The sequence below is a fragment of the Crotalus tigris genome, unplaced genomic scaffold (genome assembly GCF_016545835.1).
Source record: "Crotalus tigris isolate CLP2741 ecotype Arizona unplaced genomic scaffold, ASM1654583v1 scf7180000020588.15403103151:6194809, whole genome shotgun sequence".
In the NCBI taxonomy this organism is placed as follows: domain Eukaryota; kingdom Metazoa; phylum Chordata; class Lepidosauria; order Squamata; family Viperidae; genus Crotalus; species Crotalus tigris.
In genome coordinates, this window is record NW_024098092.1 from 2976052 (window position 1) to 2996592 (window position 20541).

At 44.7% G+C, this 20541-nt stretch overlaps 2 protein-coding genes across 17 annotated transcripts in view; one reads left to right on the forward strand and one right to left on the reverse strand.

Annotated features, from left to right (window-relative positions):
* TTLL10 (tubulin tyrosine ligase like 10) overlaps positions 1 to 19951 on the forward strand; it is a 110602-nt gene extending 90651 nt beyond the window's left edge. For 12 of the 15 annotated variants that reach the window (XM_039367690.1, XM_039367698.1, XM_039367694.1 and 9 more), the window contains 9 exons: positions 1434 to 1605; positions 2966 to 3106; positions 3714 to 3830; positions 5338 to 5431; positions 6221 to 7565; positions 13650 to 13782; positions 15425 to 16037; positions 17581 to 17949; positions 19308 to 19951. In XM_039367690.1, coding sequence (XP_039223624.1) covers positions 1434 to 1605; positions 2966 to 3106; positions 3714 to 3830; positions 5338 to 5431; positions 6221 to 7080 — 1384 coding nt within the window. In that variant the 3' untranslated portion in view covers positions 7081 to 7565; positions 13650 to 13782; positions 15425 to 16037; positions 17581 to 17949; positions 19308 to 19951. Of the gene's footprint in view, positions 1 to 1433; positions 1606 to 2965; positions 3107 to 3713; positions 3831 to 5337; positions 5432 to 6220; positions 7587 to 13649; positions 13783 to 15424; positions 16038 to 17580; positions 17950 to 19307 lie in introns of all 15 variants that reach the window. The other 3 variants (XM_039367688.1, XM_039367689.1, XM_039367701.1) reach the window with 3 other exon arrangements.
* TNFRSF4 (TNF receptor superfamily member 4) lies at positions 13515 to 19565 on the reverse strand. 2 transcript variants are annotated; one of them, XM_039367704.1, is made up of 7 exons: positions 19402 to 19565; positions 17705 to 17827; positions 17289 to 17387; positions 17107 to 17173; positions 15739 to 15923; positions 15036 to 15173; positions 13515 to 13724 (listed from the first exon to the last, which is right to left on the reverse strand). In XM_039367704.1, exons 1-7 carry the CDS (start codon positions 19526 to 19528, stop codon positions 13651 to 13653), a joined length of 813 nt encoding a protein of 270 aa, XP_039223638.1. In that variant the 5' UTR covers positions 19529 to 19565; the 3' UTR covers positions 13515 to 13650. The 2 variants fall into 2 exon arrangements, with proteins under 2 accessions (XP_039223638.1, XP_039223637.1); XM_039367703.1 differs by having other exon boundaries at positions 17265 to 17387.
* Positions 19952 to 20541: the final 590 nt, after the last annotated feature.

The following is a 20541-nucleotide window of genomic DNA, read 5'->3' on the forward strand; positions in this document are numbered from 1 at the left end:
TCTAGTCCAACCCCTGCTCAAGCAGGAGACCCTAGACCAGTGGTTCTCAACCTGTGGGTCGGGACCCCCTTTGGGGTCGAACGACCATTTCACAGGGGTTGCCAAACAAGGCTGTCCGCCATTTTTTCCCCCTTTTCTTTGGCCACGCCCCTGGCACCTGGTGATGTATAAGTGGTTGGGGGTCACCACAACATGGGGAACTGTATTATGGGGTCGCGGCATTAGGAAGGTTGAGAACCACTGAGATAGAGACACGACGGGACACTCTTCCTGAGCAGCCTAGCCTATATACCATTTCAGATAGATGGTTGTCCGATCTCTTCTTAAAACCCTTCGGTGATGGAGCACCCACAACCTCTGAAATTTTAATTTATAGAACCGCCGATCTCACCCCAGGGGACTCTGGCTGTCATTATTATTATTAAAATTATTTGCTGTGGGGTTCTTGGTGCGTTTTGATGTCCCCGATGGGGCCGTGGGATTAGCCTTTGGACAGGCGGGGAGAGAAAAACGAAAAGGCAGGACAAGAAGCAACGGATAGAAACTAATCAAGGAGAGAAGCCACCTAGAACTAAGGAAAAACTTCCTGGCAGTGAGAACAATTAACCAGTGGAACAGCCTGCCTCCAGAAGCGGTGAATGCTCCAACCCTGGAAGTTTTGAAGAAGAGACTGGACAGCCATTTGTCCGAAATGGTGTAGGGTTTCCTGCCAGAGCAGGGGGTTGGACTAGATGACCTCCAAGGTCCCTTCCAACTCTGTTATTGTGTTATTCTGTTACTAATCAAGGAGAAAAGCAACTTAGAACTAAGGAGAAACTTCCTGACAGTGAGAACAATTAACCAGTGGAACAACCTGCCTCCAGAAGCGGTGAATGCTCCAACACTGGAAGTTTTTAAGAAGAGACTGGACAGCCATTTGTCTGAAATGGTATAGGGTTTCCTGCCTGAGCAGGGGGTTGGACTAGATGACCTCCAAGGTCCCTTCCAACTTTATTATTATTATTATTAAGAATGAGGGAGATTACTCAGTCATTCCTATTGGGAAGTTTAGGAGGGCTTCCAAGCAGCTGACGGGCCGCGTTGTGCGAATTGAAGCGGCAGGAACAGCTGTCTGGAACCCTTCTGGATTCCGGAGCTATTTTGGATTCGAGAGAAAGCTTCTTTATGGTTATTTATAGCCTTCAGAAAGGATATTCACGGTTGCAGGGGAGAAAGGGAGAAAAAAAATAACACACACAAATCCTTTGGTGTCGCTGCTGTGGAAAAGTACAAATTGCACCCTGTGGGAAAGCAGCACGGGCACCCTGAACCCAGCCGGTGGGGATCCAGCATCAAGAACAGCCTGATGGGGGGTGTAGTTCTGCATGATCCAGGGAGCTAAGCGCCCAGTGTCTTACTTTTCATCCAGCTCACCTGCCTGTCCTTCACCCCAGGTACATCGACCGCCCTCTGCTGCTGGAGGGGAAGAAATTTGACGTCCGCTCTTACCTGCTGATCGCCTGCACCGTGCCCTACATGGTCTTCTTCGGCCACGGCTACGTCCGCCTCACCTGCCTCAACTACGACCCCAAATCCGACGACCTCACCTCTCATTTGACCAACCAGGTGCTGAAAAAAAAGAGGCGTCTTTGGCCAACCCAGCCATCTGGAGCAGGCCTGCCTTCCTTTGGCTCTGCCCACTAGGCATTGTCTCTGGGCACCTGGCGCAGTGGCCAAGCTATTATTGCCTTTGTGTTGCCCGATTCAAGACGGGTTGTTCGGCTTTGTGTGAAAGACAGCCACTGGCACCAGGTGCTCCGCAGAGAATGCTGGCTGGAAAAAAAAAAAAGCTGTCAACGTTAGGCCAGTCTCTTCTTCAAAACTTCTAGTGTCTTTTTTGTTTGTTTGTTTGTTTGTTTATTTGTTTGTTTCCAAGAGACCAAGTTATCTCCTTCATTCCAGCAGCGGCTGACAAATTTGGCATTCCCCCTCTATCCCATTTTTTCCTTCCCTGCAGTTGGATCCTGCTTCTCTTTTCTGAGGCTGAATGCTTGGCCCAGAGAAGTGGGAATGGATTTGGAAAGCAAAATCTCTGGGATTTTTTTTTTTTAAGCTTAGCAAAGAAGCCTAAGCAAGAGGGGGGAAAAACACAACTCAATTTGGCCTCATTTAACTCAAGTTAAATAGTTAATAAGATTTAATGCAGCTAGTTGAAGAACTGTCTCTCTTTAGAGAGACAAAAAGTCTTTCTCTGTCTCTCTGTCTCCGTCTCTGTCTCTCTCTTTCTTTTGCAAGAGCTGAGAGTTTAAATCTTATCTATCTATCTATCTATCTATCTATCTATCTATCTATCTATCTATCTATCTATCATTATCATCATCATCACTTCTATCATCTATTTAATCTCTCTCTTTTTCTTTTGCAAGAGCTGAGATTTTAAATCTTATCTATCTATCTATCTATCATCATCATCATCATCATCACCTCTATCATCTATTTAATCTCTCTCTCTCTCTCTCTCTCTCTCTCTCTCACACACACACACACACACACACACACACACACACACACACTGAGATTTTAAACCATCTTTCCCAGCTCATCATTCCTTGATTTCTAGCGTGCCTACTAGCCAAACTCTCCCTAGGAAGCCTCAGAAAAACCCCACAGCATTTGAAATCATTTTATCAAATGTCTAGGCAGAGACCCAAAGAAAACACACTCCTCTTTCTTGCTGTGTTGCTGTTGCTTCCTCAGCAAAATATGGGGAAAGGAAAATAATTTTTTTTAAGCCAGCAAGCGAAGCGACGCTTATGGCATAGACAACCGAATGGAGAGCAGAAAAGGGGGAAAGAACGGAGTCTATTTAGGCCTGGGGCTTCACCTGAGTAGCCCACCTAAGGTCATCTGTCCAAGCCACGTTTTCATACTGCCTGAGCTTCTGGAGAATGCTTTTTTTTTTTTTTTAAATGTCTCCCTCACTCAGTACGTGCAAAAGAAGAGTCCCATCTACACCCACGTCAAGGAGGAGACGGTATGGCTGATGGACCGCTTCAATAACTACGTCAACGAGAAGTTCAGACAGGCCAAAGGGCTCCCCAGAGACTGGGTCCTCAACAGCTTTACCGTACGTTTTCTGTTCCTCAAATCCACCCTTAACTTTTTCCCCCGGGCCTAAGAATCTGAGAATATCATACTTGAAAAATAGACCACTAGAAAAAGCCAGACTCGTAAAATAGACTGTAAAGGCAATAATAATAATAATAACCTAGGAAAAAGAACCAGAAAACCACTCCCAGCTTTTCCCTCTGAAAATGGGTATAACTTTAAAATTTACAAAATGAACCAGGATTATTTTGGATTTTTTAGCGGTAGGAAATCTACATTTCATCCCCCTCTATGAACTTTTTTCCAGGGCTGGGTGGGGGTGGGTGGGTGGGAAATCAACGGAACAGACACTTTAGAGAAATCTTTTTCCAACCTGACACCTGGAAGAGGTGTGGACCTCAGGCTGACTGGGGGATCTGGGAGTTGAAGTCCCAAACATCCTAAAGTTGCCAAGTTGAAAAGACGCTGCTCTAATATCTTGCGGTTTTGGGGGGTTTTTTTTCCACCCCTTACCTTTAACAATTTATTCACCGCAAAAGAGGCCTTGGATAACATATTTTCTTCGAAAAAGAGGCTCTTTTTTGGGGGACCCACCCCCTCCCATATTTGTCTTCTGTGCTTTGCAGAAGAGAATGAAAGAAATCATGTTGCAGTGTTTTCTCTCCGTCAAATCCAAGCTGGAATGCAAACTGGGCTTTTTTGATCTCATCGGCTGCGACTTTTTGATCGATGAAGATTTTAAGGTATTCCCTCTGCAATCTCCCTCCCATCCCTGACAATTTCCCTACAACCTTCAGATACACAAAACTGAATCGTATTAGCCAGATTCTGTCTCCCTTGTGGCCAATTAATCGCTTTGCAAACTCCCCAGCCAATCAATCCCCCTCTTTTCCCATCCCCCTTTCCCCCCCTCCAAGATCTGTGAGTAATCCTAGATCTTGTTATTCTGGATTAATGGCCACCCATGATAAAGCGCCCTTTAATTTTAGCCGAGCTGCGAACTCATTACACTTTGTGGGTAATGAGGGTGCCTGCTTGCCAGTTGCATCCCACCCAGCCTGGCTGTGGCTTTTGTGTGGTGGTGCAAATCCAGGAAAATATGTCCATTCTGCGATCAGCTTAAGTTGGTCCCGTAGGGACATTTGGGGGATGAAGGACGGGGTTTCCCAAAGACGCCACCTGTTTCTCCAGTGATCATAATCTCACTGATTTTCCCCTCCCGCAAACTTTGCAGAAACTGGGATGAAATAAATAAACTTTGCAGAAACTGAGATGGAAGTCCAGCGTCACCCAATGGCAAAACACAAAATAGATTTTTCAGGGAAGATTTTTGAAAATCGTTGCAAGAACCTTATCCAATAAATCAGCAAATCACATCAGTTTGAGGCTTAAATTCTAGCTAGGAAGCAACAGACAAAAAATCTCTCTCCCTCTGTCTCTATCTCTCTCTCTCTCTTTATCTCTTTATTTCTCTTTTTCTCTTTCTCTCTCTCTTTCTCTTTCTCTCTCTTTCTTTCTCTCTCTTTCTCTCTTTTTATCTCTTTTCTCTCTCTTTCTTTTCTCTCTTTTTCTCTCTTTTTCTCTCTTTTTCTCTCTTTCTCTCTTTCTTTCTCTCTCTCTCTCTCTCTCTCTCTTTCTTTCTCTCTCTCTTTTCTCTCTCTCTCTCTCTCTCTCTCCCACTTTTGATGGTATTTTTTTGCAGAAGTGTGGCAAAAAGCTGGAAGATTTGAAGTGGCTGTAAAGATACAATTTGCTTATTTTTAAGAAACTAGGAAAATTGAATTGGACAGGAGTGAGAGGACCTAGTCTTTGAGATTCAGCATAGCTAAAGTGCAGCTTTGTTATTAGATACTAGAATAAAACATGAACTTGTGGCTCAAAGTGTCTTGCGAAGGCAGCCAGAGGCTATCGCTCAGCAATTGTAGCTATGTCCAAATGGACATAAATTGGACAAGAAGGGGAAAAAACCCTACAATCACAACTGTTGGTTCAAAAATATGTTGTTGTTTTTTAAACTCGGTCTGGTTCCCCCCCCCCCTTTTAGAATTACTTCTCTGTGCATGTGTGATATTTAATCTGGTCTTGAAAAAGAATTTGGGGGGGCCAAAAAGAACGAAGCCAAAGAAACCATTTCTGGGCTCACGCTTCAAAGGGATTTAGGAGGGATGTTTTGGAAGTTTCAATAAACCCTCACAACAAGGGGGAAGGAAATACTGTAGGCCTCACTGTAACCAGTGCTACCTTCCACAGGTGTGGCTCTTGGAAATGAACGCCAACCCTGCACTGCACACCAACTGCACGGCGCTGAGGAACGTCATCCCCACGGTGGTGAACGAGACGCTGAGTAAGTTGCAAGAATCCGGGGGCTGGGAAGACCTTTGGGTGTGAGACCTTGGCATTTGGCAAGCAAAATATTTCTTTCGGGTCTGCTCGGAAAACAGGTGGGGAAACAACCTGGATACAGGCAGTCCTCGACTAAGGATCGCAACGGAGCCCCCAGAATATCTGTTGCTAAGCCAGACAGCGGTTAAATGAGTTTTGCTCACTGCGGTTGTTAAGTTGGCAACCCGGTTAGATTAGAGCAGTGGTTCTCAACCTTTTTAATGCCGCGACCCCCCCCCCAACCGGTCGTAAGTCAAGGACTACTCAACTGGTCGTAAGTCGAGGACTACTCAACTGGTGCACCACCGTTTGCAGACTGGGGCTTTTGGTGGGCTCAGCAGGGCAGAGACAGCCTGGACAATTCCTATTGGCTTTGGAAGCCAATAGAATTAGACTCTATTCAAGAGAGTCTATTCTATTGGCTTTCGAAAGCCAATAGAATAAAAGGGAGGAGCACAGCTAAGGAAAAGGGGGAAAAAAATGGCGGACTGCGTTGTTTGGCGACCCCCGTGAAATGGTCGTTCGACCCCAAATGGGGTCCCGACCCACAGGCGGAGAACCACTGGATTAGAGCATTTGAAAGCCACCTTAGGCCAGGGCCGACTTTCTTTGCTCCAATCAGGATGTTCTCCCATTTAGGCCACCTCTGCTGAGTTTTCTGGGGAAAACCCAGCACTCTCCTTCTCTCTCTCCCTAGGATCCCCCCCATCCCCAGACTGAACCCCACTCTCGATTTCCTTGCCGCTTTCAGATCTGACGGTGGAGATCTTCGCCAAGGCTCAGAAGACCCACAACATCCTCCCTCTGGAGTCCCTCTGCCACTTCGTCCTCCTCTACAACGGAACGGCTTCCAACAACGGGCTCCCCCTGCCAGCCAAGAGCAAGACGTCCCTCTGTTCCCTGAAGACCCCCCAGCCGAGTCTGGAGAAAGCCAGCGGCAGCAGCAGCAGAAGCCCCGGGGTGCCCAACCCTCCACCGGACAAACCGCCGCCCCCCAAAGCCTCCGAGAAGGTGCCAAAGGCAGACAGCAGAGGAGACAGCAAGGGAGAGCCCACGGGCGCTCCGGAAGGGCTGGCTGTGGCCCCCAGCAAAGGCGTGCGACGGGACCCGCTCCCCATGCCTCAGATCCAGATCTCCATCGTTCCCAGCCTGACCTGCTGTCCTTCCGTCAAAGCCATCCTCCGGGGACATCAAGTCTGCACCAGTGGCAACCAGTACATCATCAAGCCGGTTCCGGCCGCCCCGGACAAGGCCGAGGGCGCCGAGCATCAAGCGAAGGCCCTCAACCTGCCCCGGGGGAACTCGAAAGATAAGTCCTACGCCACCTGGTTCCAGCAGACCTTCGGGACCAAGCTGCCGCCGGCCAGCGACGACAACAACAACGGCGGGGAGAACGCCTTGACCAGCTCCCAGATGCTCTCCCTCCATTTGCAGTCCAGCCTGCCGCCCAACACCTTGCTCCTTCCGGAGTTCCCCAAGTCCTTCTCGCCGCTCGTGATGCCCGCCAAAAGGCTGCCGGCAGCCGAGAGCAAGGCCAGGGCCATCGCCGTGAGCCACAATTGCCGGGAATTGCTCCCGGAGGAGAAAAAGATCTCCCACCGGGGCTCTTAAGGCACCCTCCCCACACACAGCCCACGTCCGGACGCTGGTGCATGTCCAAAGTCCTTGTTCTCTTTTTCTTATAAAGAACGAAACCGGGAAGAAAAAGAAGACAAAAAAAAAGAAAGAGCCTTCTTTCTTGGCAGGGGATGGTGGGCACGCGGCGTCTGCTTATTGCTTCGGGTCTCTGAAAAACGGCAGGGCAAAATACTGTATTTGCTAACAAAAAAAAAAAAAAAAGAGCCAATAGCTATTTTTTTTTATTTTTTAATCTTTCGAGCCTCGGAGAGTTTTCTGGGTTCTGCTTTTTCCCCCCTTTGACATTATTTCCCCCCTCCTCCCAAAGACTTATGAATGGGCTGGACTACAATTCCCATCGTCTCAAGCTAGTGCAAAATAATGGGTGGTTTCAAAGGTTCGACTGGACTAGATGATCTCTCTGGAGCCCCTTCCAGCACTCCGGTTCTGGATTTGAGACATTCCAACATTTCAGAAAGGTACCAGGTTGAGGTCTTTGGGTAGGTGATGATGTGTTAGGGGGAAATCATGTCACACAGCCAGCCCGGGATGCATGAATAATATACAGCCAATAATAATAATAATAATAATAATAATAATAATGCAATCCCAAAACAACTGGAGCACCACTTGAACACCATCATTGGCATTGACAAATTCGCTATTAGTCAACTGCAAAAGGCAGCCTTACTAGGAACTGCTTCCATCCTGCGACGATATCTGTAATACCATCAAACATCCACATCTGCCTATCCCAGGTCCTGGGTAAGGACTCGATAGGTAGACAAAATGCCAAATCCAATCTGAACATCTGGCTGACTGCGATGATCAATAATAATAATAATAATAATAATAATAATAATAATAATAATAATATCAAACATCCACATCTGCCTATCCCAGGTCCTGGGTAAGGACTCGATAGGTAGACAAAATGCCAAATCCAGTCTGAACATCTGGCTGACTGTGCAATGATCAATAATAATAATAATAATAATAATAATAATAATAATATACTGCATCCTAAACTGGGGTTGAAATGCCCAGCATCCAGTTGCTTTCAGTAGGCTTTTTGCCCTTCCTGTGGCCACAGTCATGTGCTTTATTAAGCACACAAGACGTGGGATGACCCACCACAAAGACAAACTTTGTCTTCTAATTCTTGGCCGTTCTCTTCCAGCGGCTTCCGTTTTTCTGCCTCATTCTCAACTCCCCCCACCGAAAAAGGTCTTTGGGTCAGCTTTGTCTTCCTCAGCCGGGCTGAGGAATTCTGGGAGTTGAAGTCCACAAATCAAAGGGCCAAGTTTGAAGACCCCTGGTCAAGAGGTTTTTGAACCTTTAACTGCCTTCATCCTTGTGAGCTGATGGGAGTTACAGCTCCCCATTTTCACGGTAAGAAGCTCACGGTCTCCCCTAAATTTCATCACCCCAACAACAACATCCCATTTGGTGTGGCGATTTTCATAAGCCGCACAACACCAAGGAACTAAACCCTCCGGGATTGATGATTTATGCAAATTCTGCTCTTTATTCGCACAAGGCCCCCGTTCTCATATGCAAAGCTAGGACAGTCGCAAACAGAATCATTTCCTGTTACAAATCTCCCTTTTTCTATCCTTCCATCACTCCAAGGAGAGCAAAACAAGACTTCATTAATCAAGGTCTGTTTGGTTTCGTAAAGGGAGACACAAAAATCAAAGCTCGCTCCCCATTCTTTTTGTTGTTGTTGTTATTCTTACTATTTATTTGACGAGAAGGGTATCGCTTCGGCCCAGGTGAGGCTTTGGAAACAAGGATTTCCTTTTGGCGCACGGCGATCCCGTTTGAAAACAAAAAAAACGAGCCAAAATAGAAGGGGTGTTTGTGTGCGTGCATGAAAATGCAACCCATCTCAAGAAACGTGTTGGAGCAAAAAAAAAAAAAAAAAAAGTGTGCTACTGATTGAGTCATCTTTCTGTGACTTCCGAGCTGACTTGTTTAACTTGCTTAGAAAGAAAACTGGGGGGGGGGGGAAAAACCCAGCGCTATCGAAAAGTGCCCAGGTGGGAGATTGTGGGAATGTATTATCTGATAAAACGACGAGATAATCCAGCTGAAAAAAGAAAAAAGAAAAGTCACAAGGAAGCCAGGTTCACTTCACAACCAGGTTTTGCTAGCTGATCAGCTGCAGTGGTTCCTTTAACAACGATGGCAAGAAAAATCGTAAAATGGGGGGCCAAAACTCACTTAACCAACGGCTCGCTTTGCCACAGAAATGGTTCTGCTCAATTGTGGCCGTAAGCCGAGGACTCCCCGTGTTGGCAAAATGAAAGCCAGCATCACAAAACAGATTCTCCCTTGTTTGAGGATCTCAAAGTTTCAGTAGCTGGCAGGTTAATAATAATAATAATTATTATTATTATTACTCAATTACAAAAGGTGGACTTACTAGGAACTGCTTCCATCCTGCGACGAGATCTGTAATACCATCAAACATCCACATCTGCCTATCCCAGGTCCTTGGGAAGGACTCCATAGGTAGACAAAATGCAAAATCCAGTCTGAACATCTGGCTGACTGTGCGATGATCCACAATAATAGTAATAGTAATAATAATAGTAAAGTTGGAAGGGACCTTGGAGGTCATCTAGTCCAACCCCCTGCTCAGGCAGGAAAACCTATACCATTTCGGACAAGTGGCTGTCCAGTCTTGGCTTCCCAAGACAGTTTTGAAGACCAACGTGGTTGTAAGGACTACCTCTCCTTTCTAAACCCGTCCTAAAATATCCTCAGTCTTATCCTAGTCCGAAACTGGATTCAGACCTGAAGTGCTGAGCTAGGATAAACTGGAACCCAGGTCCCCGAATAATTATTAGAAGAGCAGCAAAGCATAATAGGTTTTACCAGCATCAGCAGCTTTGAATGGGGAAAGTCCCTCCCGCCCCCCTCTCTCTCTCTCACGCCTGGCAAAGAATTACAAAAACCGAATTATGACAAAGCCCGGATGCGGCAGCTATTTCGGAATCTGCAAAGTCTCTTTCATATGCAGATTTTTTCGAGGATGAGTTTCTGTTTTGGTCTCTGAAAAGGCATCAGCTGGTACAATCTGAAGGTTGTCTGTTGCTTAATGACTTTGTGGGTAGTTCATCAGAGGAGCAAAAGGGGCTGTGAAAATTGTTGGAAACACACACACACACACACACACACACACACACACACACACACATGCATACAAAGAGAGAGAGCGAGAGAGCGCTCGCGTCTCCCCTATCTTCTTTGGTATATATTCCACTTTTTGATCGTTTTGACGTTTCAAAATATTCTTTCAGATTTTTACAGAATAGCATGCTCGAAGGGAAGCATTACATTTCTTCTTTTCTTTTCTTTTTTTAAAGGAGGAGTAGGAAGAAGAGGAAATTGTTATAAAATAGGAAATGGCCCATCAGATTTCAGGGAAAGTTTTGTGGCAATTGTAAGTGAGAACCGGTTGGATGGTTCTTGATTTCTTTTAAGGGGGAAATGGCCCTTTGCTAAGCCAGAGAAATTTAGGTTGAAAAATCAGAACTCAGGCTGGGAAAGGAGACCAACATCTTTTTCAACTCCATTGATTCCTTCCTTCCTTCCTTCCTTCCTTCCTTCCTTCCTTCCTTCCTTCCTTCCTTCCTTCCTTTTCTTTTTTCCTTTTCTTTCTTTCTTTCTTTCTTTCTTTCTTTCTTTCTTTCTTTCTTTCTTTCTTTCTTTCTATCTTTCTATCTTTCTTTTTCTTTCTTCCTTTCTTTCTTCCTTCCTTTCTTCCTTCCTTTCTTTCTTTCTTTCTTTCTTTCTTTCTTTCTTTCTTTCTTTCTTTCTTCTCTTAGAAACTTGGTAGAGGAAAACAGATTTGCAGGGAGAACGTGGAGGCATTTTTTTTTTCCTGACTTATCTCTGGACCCTAAGTTCGTTCTCTGAAGTTAGATTTAGGCCAGTCAGTAATTTATCCAAGTGACCTTATGGAAGCGATGAGTTTTCAGAAGTTTAAAATCAAAGGCTGGGGGCTGATTTGCCCGAGAATTTGGAGAAACCAATTTCTTGCATCCCAGGGGTTGGACTAGATGACCTCTGAGGTCAACTCCAAACTCTAGGATTGCTTGGGGCATTTCCAGAAGCAACTGGAAATCAGACGATCAGTGAAAAGAAGATTGGCTTTAGCCGAAGTGTCCTACCTTTGCGCTCGTGCAAACAAACAAAAAAAAGACACAGAAAGCTTTACAATTTACATCCTGTCTTTATTATTTTTACACACAAATCAGGGTGGCAGATGTATGCCACACACCTTCCTCTTCCTGTTTTCCCCACAACAGCCCTGTGAGGTGGGCTGGGCTGAGGGAAGGGGACTGGCCCAACGTTACCCTGCCAGCTTTCATGCCTAAGGCGGGATTTGAACTCACAGTCTTCTGCTTTCTAGTCTGGTGCCGTAACCACTGGATCAAACTTCCCAAGACGTTCATTGAGTGACATTTTCATTCTATTTTTAGATGTACTTTGCCCCCCCCCTCAAGTCTGACTTGCAAACAAAAAAAAAATTCTCAAAACCAAAACTGTTATCAATCAATGTTTATGAAGACCTTGATCATTTCAAAATTCAAAAAGAGGAGAAACCAAAATCACCCATGTTGTTTTAGATTTGTGAATCTGAAAATCAGTTTCCAGATCTATCATCTCTATATATCTATCTGCCTGTCTATAGCTGTCTGTCTGTCTGTCTGTCTATCATCTATCATCTATCTATTATCTATCTATCATCTGTATGTCTATCTATATCCATCCATCCATCCATCTCAATCTATTTTTATTTCTCTATCTTCATCATTACTTCTATCTATTTAATTTATTTACCTGTCTCTACCATCTATCTATCTCTGTCTATCTATCTATCTATCTATCTATCTATCTATCTATCTATCTATCTATCTATCTATCTATTTATCATCTATCTTCATCATCATCATCACTTCTATCATCTATTTAATCTATCTACCTCTCTCTCTCTCTCTTTCTTTCTCTCTCTCTCTCTCTGCCTGCCTGCCTGCCTGCTTGTCTACCTAATGTGTCTATCTATTTCTCCATCCCTCTATCTACCTATCATCTATCTTCTCTATCTACAGACAAGCTACAAAACAGGGTTGACTGGAAGGTCCCTTCCCATTTTGCTATTCTGTTAAAAGCCTAGCCCGAAACAACGCAGCAGACATGAAAAGTATTCATAGGATTTTACAAGGGAACCACATTGACAGATCAACAGTATAGTATAAAAAGAAAATGCTCTTTTTTATATCAGGTCTCAGCCCTTCTCCTCCCTCCAAAATGTTGAGGAAGACCAGGAGAATAATTGAATGAGAGCCAGATATTTCACACCGTCCAGATGGGGATGGATTTCAAAAAAGGACTGGCTGAAATCTCCAAATAGTCCATTCAAACAGCCATTTCAAAAATCAGATCCCTTTGACAGTCACACATAAAGCCATTGGGAGACAGAGGTGCTCTCTAATGAAATGAGAGCAAATTATACCGTGCAATGAATTGTATGATTGTTCCTTATTTGTGAATGGGATAATTCCCCGCCCGATGTTGGAAAACTTTCTCTGTTCTTCGTTTTGACCAAAAGCCTGGCAGATCCTATTTTAATGTTGATTATAAAAAAAACAACAACTCTTTTTTACCATTTCATCCACAGGTAAAATGGTATTTTGTAAGATCAAACCCCAACCTGGCATTTTATGCACCAATATAATCCTCTGAATAGCCGTTGGGACTCAGTGGTTCTAATTGAGGATTTACATCTATATATTTATGCCTTTCGGACTCCCATTTTGGGAGTAAAAATTAATGTTTCCTTCAAGAAACAAACAGAAAAGTTGAAGAGTCTTCAACTTAAAAAAATACAACAACGCTACATGTTAACTGTATTGCTTTTACAAAAACAGAATATCCGTTGCCAGCTTCTCTTTTTAAAATATTTTATTTCCAAAGCTGGTTTGCTTTTAACTGAATTCTCTTGCATTCAATGTAAATTGAAAATAACAGCTATTTGCTCTTAATTTACAACCTGAATTATTACAACAAATATTAATAATTATTATCATGATATTATTATAATCATTATATTCATAATTATTTCATGATATCAGCTGGGCCCATGTTACTTCCTTGTTATAATTCTTAGATTCCTGATTATACCTCAAGTTTCTTACGAAATCAAGGCCAGACACGGGGTTATTGTTGTACTTCCTGTGATCCTTGGATGATTAAAAATGTAAGAATAAAATGATTTGCAAGCATGTTTTTCACAATCTTTTTTAAAACAAAGAAGGCTTGTGAAAAAAAAAATGTAAATCTAGGCAGGTTCTTCAAAAGAACCACCAAAAAAAAAAAAAACCCCTCAAACAAAGGAGAAATGGAAACAAAGATACGGAAAAGATGGTTGATTCATTCAGAAAAAGAAAGGCATTGATTGAAAAACAAACTCAGATAAACTCTGAGCTATTTCTGATTCAGTAGTCAAAATTCTGTGTTTTAGGTTTTTTTTTCTTTTTTCTTTTTCTTAGATCATCCCTGAACAAATTTGGATTTAACACCAACGTCCTGTTCTTGGATCGGCATTCGGTAATCGCTCTCTTTATCTGAAAGGAGAAGGAAGGGGGAGAAAATTATATTTCAGAGAAGACAACTCAAAATGTGGTATGGAAATGGCATTGAAAGCATAATTTGAAATGAAACATTTCTTAGCATGTAATGAAACTTACAAATTACACCCATTTGTTTAGCAGCACTCTAAAGTTACAGCAGCACTAAAAGAAATGATTTACGGCCAGGGCCTTGCAGTTATGTCGTTTTTTTAAATTAGTTTATAATATAAAATGCAAAAGAAAATGGTAGGAAAAAAATAGGGGGGGGGGAAGAAAGGAAGTGAAGAGTGAAGAAAAGACTTCCAATGCCCTTTGGCGCATTAGAAAAAGATAATAACACCAAAACCTCGTGTTTTTACTTTTGCATAATAGCATAAACTAGCCATTTCTATAACAACACACTTATCGGTAAAAACTCCAAAATCAAAGTTTCACTGTTTTCCCACCACAAGCACGAAGTCCAGAAGCCGTTGCCAAATAGAAACAGAATTAATTGTATTTTTTTTCCCCTTTAATCAAGCTGTTTAGCCAGCTCTGCTAACTCCATCAGCTTTTGTTGGGAATGCAAATGGAAAAAAGGGCCTTTTTTATCGTTTATGGCGGACGTATGACGAAGCAAAGAAATAATGGAGTAGGATTCACAGAATTCTAATACAGAAGATTCTCAAAGCGAATATAAAGATAAACAACAGAAACTTTTCTTTTGGGTTTAATGGAAAAAGACTTGGAGGGGAAAAAATTGGGAACTTGGACGTTATATTGATGTCAGCAAGACTAGTTTATGCGCAAATGTCCCACAGCAGACGAATAGCAGCAGCAGTCCTCGCACTTACGACGGTCGCAGTGATCAAAATTGGGGCATTTAGTAATCGACCTGTGTGTACAATGGTTGCAGATCCCCGGGATCATGTGATCTCCATTTATGACCCTCCCAGCTAGTTCTGACTAGCAAAGTCAAACGGGGAAACGACATTGCTTAATGTCTGCCGTGATTTCCTTAATAGTCATGGCAAAAAGGGTCTTAAAACTGGGTGTGGCTCACTTAATAACTGCCAGTCCCAATCGTGGTCGTGAACTGAGGACTTCTGGTCATTTGGCTGGAATTGCAACACATTTTCCTAGAAAGCAATTAGCCAGCTGCAGGAAAACCTCATCCTCCTCTTTGTATTAATCGTATAAAGAGGGGACAGCCGTTTGTAAATCAAAAAGGATGCATATTCAGCCACGTGAGCCCGTAAAGGGAGTCCCTCGAAGCTAATAAAATCAGATTTTAAACCGGCCTGTCGGTGGCAGCCCCACACTCACCCTTGCAGGGGACAGCATAAATCTCATTGCACGCGATTTCCAGTTTCTTTTTCTTCGTCCTGCGATAAAAGAACAGGAAGACCAAGACCCCAGCTATGGCCAGCAGGAGGAGAACGGTGATGAGAATCCATAAAAATCCTAAAATCAATCAATAAATAAAATAAAACAGAAGAGAGAAAGCCCAATGAAATTTGCAGAGGATCCTTTTAAAATGAATGGCACTCACTGCTAGGGAGGAGTGAACCACGCCAAGCTCAAAATTTAAGGAATCTCCCCTCTTTCTTTCTTTCTTTCCTTCCTTCCTTCCTTCCTTCCTTCCTTCCTTCCTTCCTTCCTTCCTTCCTTCCTTCCTTCCTTTCTTTCTTTCTTTCTTTCTTTCTTTTCTTCAGAGAAAGCAGCAAAGAAAATTTGGAGCCAAGAGAGAAGCAACCTAGAACTAAGGAGGAATTTCCTAACAGCGAGAACAATTGACCAGTGGAACTGCTTGCCTCCAGAGGTTGTGGGTTCTCTATCACTGGGGGCTTTCAAGAAGAGACTGGACAGCTCCTTGTGTCAAATTGTATAGCGTCTCCTCCTTGAGCAGGGGGAGGGTTGGACTAGATGACCTCCAAGATCCCTTCCAACTCTATTATTCTATCCCCTGCAGACTCTCTAGATTTGGGGGATTAACTTGCCTGCGCCTTCACACCTGCCTGGTATTTACCTGGATTTGTAGCCACAACAGTCGGAGTTGAATCCAGCTTTGTGGCGAAGACGCCTGCCTCCTTTGGAAATGGAGTGCGCTGCGTGACAGGGTGCCGGGTGGAAATCCCGCTGGACGGCTTGTCGCAAATCGTGTCAGCGTCTCGCTTGCCGGATCGTAGGATTTCCCTTCCGCTGGCTGTGCAACTACGAAACAGAAAGAAAGACAAAGGACCTGGCGCCGTTACTGAACAACAACAACAAAAAGACATTTCACAGAGATTGCTCTTCGCCCTGTCTTGTATCACAAAGAGCCCAAAGGTGGGTAGCTTTAAATCAGTGTCTCTCAGTCTTAACTGTTTAAAAACCTGTGGACTTCCGCTCCCAGAATTCCCCAGCCAGGTATTCCTGGATTCCCCAGGTATTCTGGGTGTTGAAGTCCCCAGGTCTTACAGTCGCTGAGATTTTAAAAAAAAAAAAAACACAGGTGGAAATCTCTTCCATGTGCTTTTCCCTTTCCTAGGACTGCGATTTCGCTCACGTTCTCCTTTCGACGTTCACACACGTCTTGCGCCCACCTTCCTTTGCAATCGGGCCACAGCGAAATACCTCTAGGCCCATAAGGAGCAGCTGCACACCGCTGCGTTTCCTTCTCAGCAGTAAAACCTCCCTTTAAATCAGTGGTTCTCAACCTGTGGGTCGGGACCTCATTTGGGATCGAACGGCCATTTCATGGGGGTCGCCAAACAACGCAGTCCGCCATTTTGTGCCCCCCTTTTCCTTTTAGACTCTCTTGAATAGAGTCTAATTCTATTGGCTTTCCAAAGCCAATAGGAATTGTCCAGCCCGCCAAAAGTCCCATTCTGCAAACGGTGCTGCACCAGTTGAGTAGTCCTCGACTTACGACCGGTTGAGTAGTCCTCGACTTACGACCGGTTGGGGGTTGCGGCATTAAAAAAGGTTGAGAACCACTGCTTTAAATCAAGCCAAGATGCACATCTGAACAGGTCCCACCCAAGCCAAGGATGCTGGTTGGGGTTTTTTTGTTTTTTTTTGGTGTTCTTTCATTTAGTGAGCTTGTAAAACATTTTGAAAGAGAAGTCTTCACCGTGGTTCAGTCCGAGCTGGGAATAAACATGGTGACTGCTTTAGAAAGAAGCAGTTTATTGAAGAAGAGCCAAAGATACATCAAAAAAAAAAAAAAAACACAAAACACTCCAGTTTGGGTGATTTTTTTTTCCCCCTCGCTTAGCTCCGAGGATCGTTTGAAATCCCCTGCAGGGATGGCTTCTCAGCCTGGCCTACCTCGAAGGGCTGACACCCCCCCCCAAGTCCCTTTCCCTTCAACTCCCTCCCCATTCATGTGAGGTTCCCTGAAGCAAATACATACTTGGTCCAAGCACGACATTCCTCCTTTCCCCCGAGGGAGAAATACCCGCTGGGACAGGGTTTGCATGCTGCAAAACGACACGGGAGAAACGAGTGGGGTTGTGAGAAAAGGGGGAACAGTTGATGTACCCCACTAGGTTTGATTTTAGACGGGCCCACCTGAAATCCATCCTTGGCCCTTACTTATCTCCTCGTTGCTCCCTCCCGGAGCGTGGCCGGGAAGACAGGCGCAGACGGTATTTGAAGTCCTCCGACAGGCTCTTACTTCCCGCAGGCCTCGGTCTAGGTAAGAGAAATAAAGACGGAAATTTCGGACGGCAAAGTTTTGCGGCACATGCCGTTTCTAGCGGGCCTTTGTGGAAACAGACGGGGGGAAAAAAATTTGAGTGCGGCTGACAGCTCAGCACCAACACTTCACCACCGATCTCTCCCTATTTTTTTTAATTTTTTTTTTTTAATTTTATTTATAACACAGGGGAAAGCAATTCGAGCTCCACCAAGCGTAAGCCGCCGTTGTGAAAAACCACAAAGCGGCACTTTTCCTGTGAAGGAAACCGGCGAGGATGTGGCGGTGATCTTCTTTGCCCACGGGGCCTTACCGGCATGGCATTCTGTGCAAGGTTTACACCGCGAGTAGGTGTAGGCGTCGTTGTAGTAGCCCTCATCGCACGGCTCACACTCGGTTGGGGACGTCAGTGTGCAACGTCTCACTAGTTGCTCTCCTAAAGGCAAGAACAGGTTTGTGGATGGAAGCAGCGCCTCGTTTCCTCAGCCCCAAGTGACATCCCATCTTTCCAGAAGCTCAGTTTCCTTCTCCAGGTCACCCTCCAAACAACTCTGCGAGGTAGGTCGAGGAGTTGCTATCAACCTTCCATTGAGCAGGGATTAGAACTCGGGGCTGTCTTCAGCTAAGCCAGTGGTTCTCCACCTGTGGGTCGGGACCCCATTTGGGGTCGAACGACCATTTCACGGGGGTCGCCAAACAACGCAGTCCGCCATTTTTTCCCTCTTTTCCTTAGCTGTGCTACTCCCTTTTATTCAGTTGGCTTTTGAAAGCCAATAGAATAGACTCTCTTGAATAGATCTAATTCTATTGGCTTTCAAAAGCCAATAGGAATTGTCCAGGCTGTCTCTGCCCTGCTGAGCCCGCGAAAAGTCCCATTCTGCAAACGGTGCTGCACCAGTTGAGTAGTCCTCGACTTACGACCGGTTGAGTAGTCAGCTATCATGGTCAAGGAGGATGGGAATTGTAATCCACAGCCCAGCAGTCTCTCTCTCTCTCTCTCTCTCTCTCTCTCTCTCTCTCTCTCTGTCTCACACACACACACACACACACACAAACGGTAAGTGCCAAACTCCAAATGAGACTCAGCACGATGGCATGGCTGAAAAAATTTAACGTCTCTCTGGTTTCATGGATTCTCACAACCCCCCTTGACACCTCTATCCCCAGTGAGGTACGTACTCCTTCCCTCAACCTTTCAGAAGCGATCGACATTGCAATCCAAACCACACCAGCCTGATTATTAAGAAAATAAAGAGACGACATCTAATGAATTGGGACTGTTCCCTCAAATTGTAAGCAGGGAGTCTTTGGATGGGAGACCACCAGGAGTTTCTAACACAGTAAGCTAGATCGGGGGGGGGGGTCTGAGAAACATCCAGGACAGTGTCAGTGGCAAACCAAAACACGGCAGAGATGTCAGCATTAGATGTCAATTTTAAAATTAATTATTATTTTTTTTTAAAAAAAAAAGTGGTAGGGAATCAGGATACCTCCAGAACCCTATAGAGGTTCACGGAGATAAGACAAGCTCCTCCCCATTCCAGCCAAGAAAAATCAGTATTTTTCTTTCCTTTGCAAACAATTGAAAACAATTTTGGATGGAGCAGCCCTAGAAAGCAGCGGATAGAAATAGATAGATAGATAGATAGATAGATAGATAGATGGATGGATGGATGGATGGATGGATGGATGGATGGATGGATGGATGGACGGACGGACGGACACAGACAGACAGGCAGATGATAGGTAGGTGGATGGATGGATGGATGGATGGATGGATGGATGGATGAATGGATGGATGGACAGACAGACAGATGATAGGTAGGTAGATAGATAGATATAAACTTTTTGTCACTTTAGATGTACATTAATCAGCATACATTATAATGAAATTTCGTTGCATTCCGCTCTCAAAGGTAACCACCTCCACTATACACTACATAAATGTAGAAACGGTGGATTGAAAGAAGATCTGCGTTCGAATGCCCCCACATCTTCAGCGTCACTAACCTGCAGGACAATCTTTGCAGCATTTCTTATTTGAGAGGACATATTCGTGGTTTGAACACGACAGCCCCCAGCCCAGAGAAGACCAGAGAGAGGCAGCCAGAGAAATCAACTCCAAACTCGCCTTCATGTCCCGTGCCACAGACTCACAGACGCTGCTGTGCTCGGAGGGAAAAAGCCCCACCACCTCTCTGGGCTCTGCAAGGCAGGAAGGATCTGCTCCGGCTTTTGTGGGCCTCGGGGAAGTTCCAGATCTGATTCGTCTTGAAGAGCTGGGGTTTTCACCCCGGGGGAAAAGCCTGCGTCAGTTCGTACCTCCCCAATGTGGAAGTTGTCAGCAAAAACAGAGAGCGCACCTGTAGTCTCTATCAGGCTGCAATAATGCAAATGGCCACCGGAAGGCAGTCCTTTTATGCTCTGATCTATACATGGTCTTTATAAGACTAAAATATTGCAAATGGCCACCGGAGGGCACCCTTTTCATGCCCTGTGATGTAGATGAACTTTGTAGTCCCTTTCAGGCCACAAAAGGAAATAAACCCTTTTAATATGATTTTAAGATTATTATTATTTATCTATTGAAGCTATTGAATGTATTAAGGGTCAAAAAACAGGGCCATCCTGTGGTTGAAGCAGTACGTGCGGCACTGTACGTACGGCACCGTATGCACAGCACCGCATGTACAGCACCGTACGTACAGTACAGTGCCGTACGTGCAGTGCTGTATGTGTGGCACCGTACGTGCAGTATTATACGTGCAGTACCGTACATGCAGTACTGCACGTACAGTGCCGTACGTACGGTGCTGTACGTGCGGCACTGTATGCACAGCATTGCACGTACAGTACAGTGCCGTACGTACTGTGCCATACGTGCAGTACTGATGTACATACGGTACTGTACTTGCAGTACTGTACGTGCGGCACCGTATGCACAGCACCACACGTACAGTACAGTGCCGTACGTACGGCGCTGTACGTGCAGTGCTGTACATATGGGGCTGTACGTGCTGTACTGCTGTACGTGTGGTACTGTACGTGCAGCACCGTACGCACAGCACTGCACGTACAGTACAGTGCTGTACTATACTGCTGTACTATACTGCATTAAGCAAAATATTATTTTGCAGACATGTTTCTTTG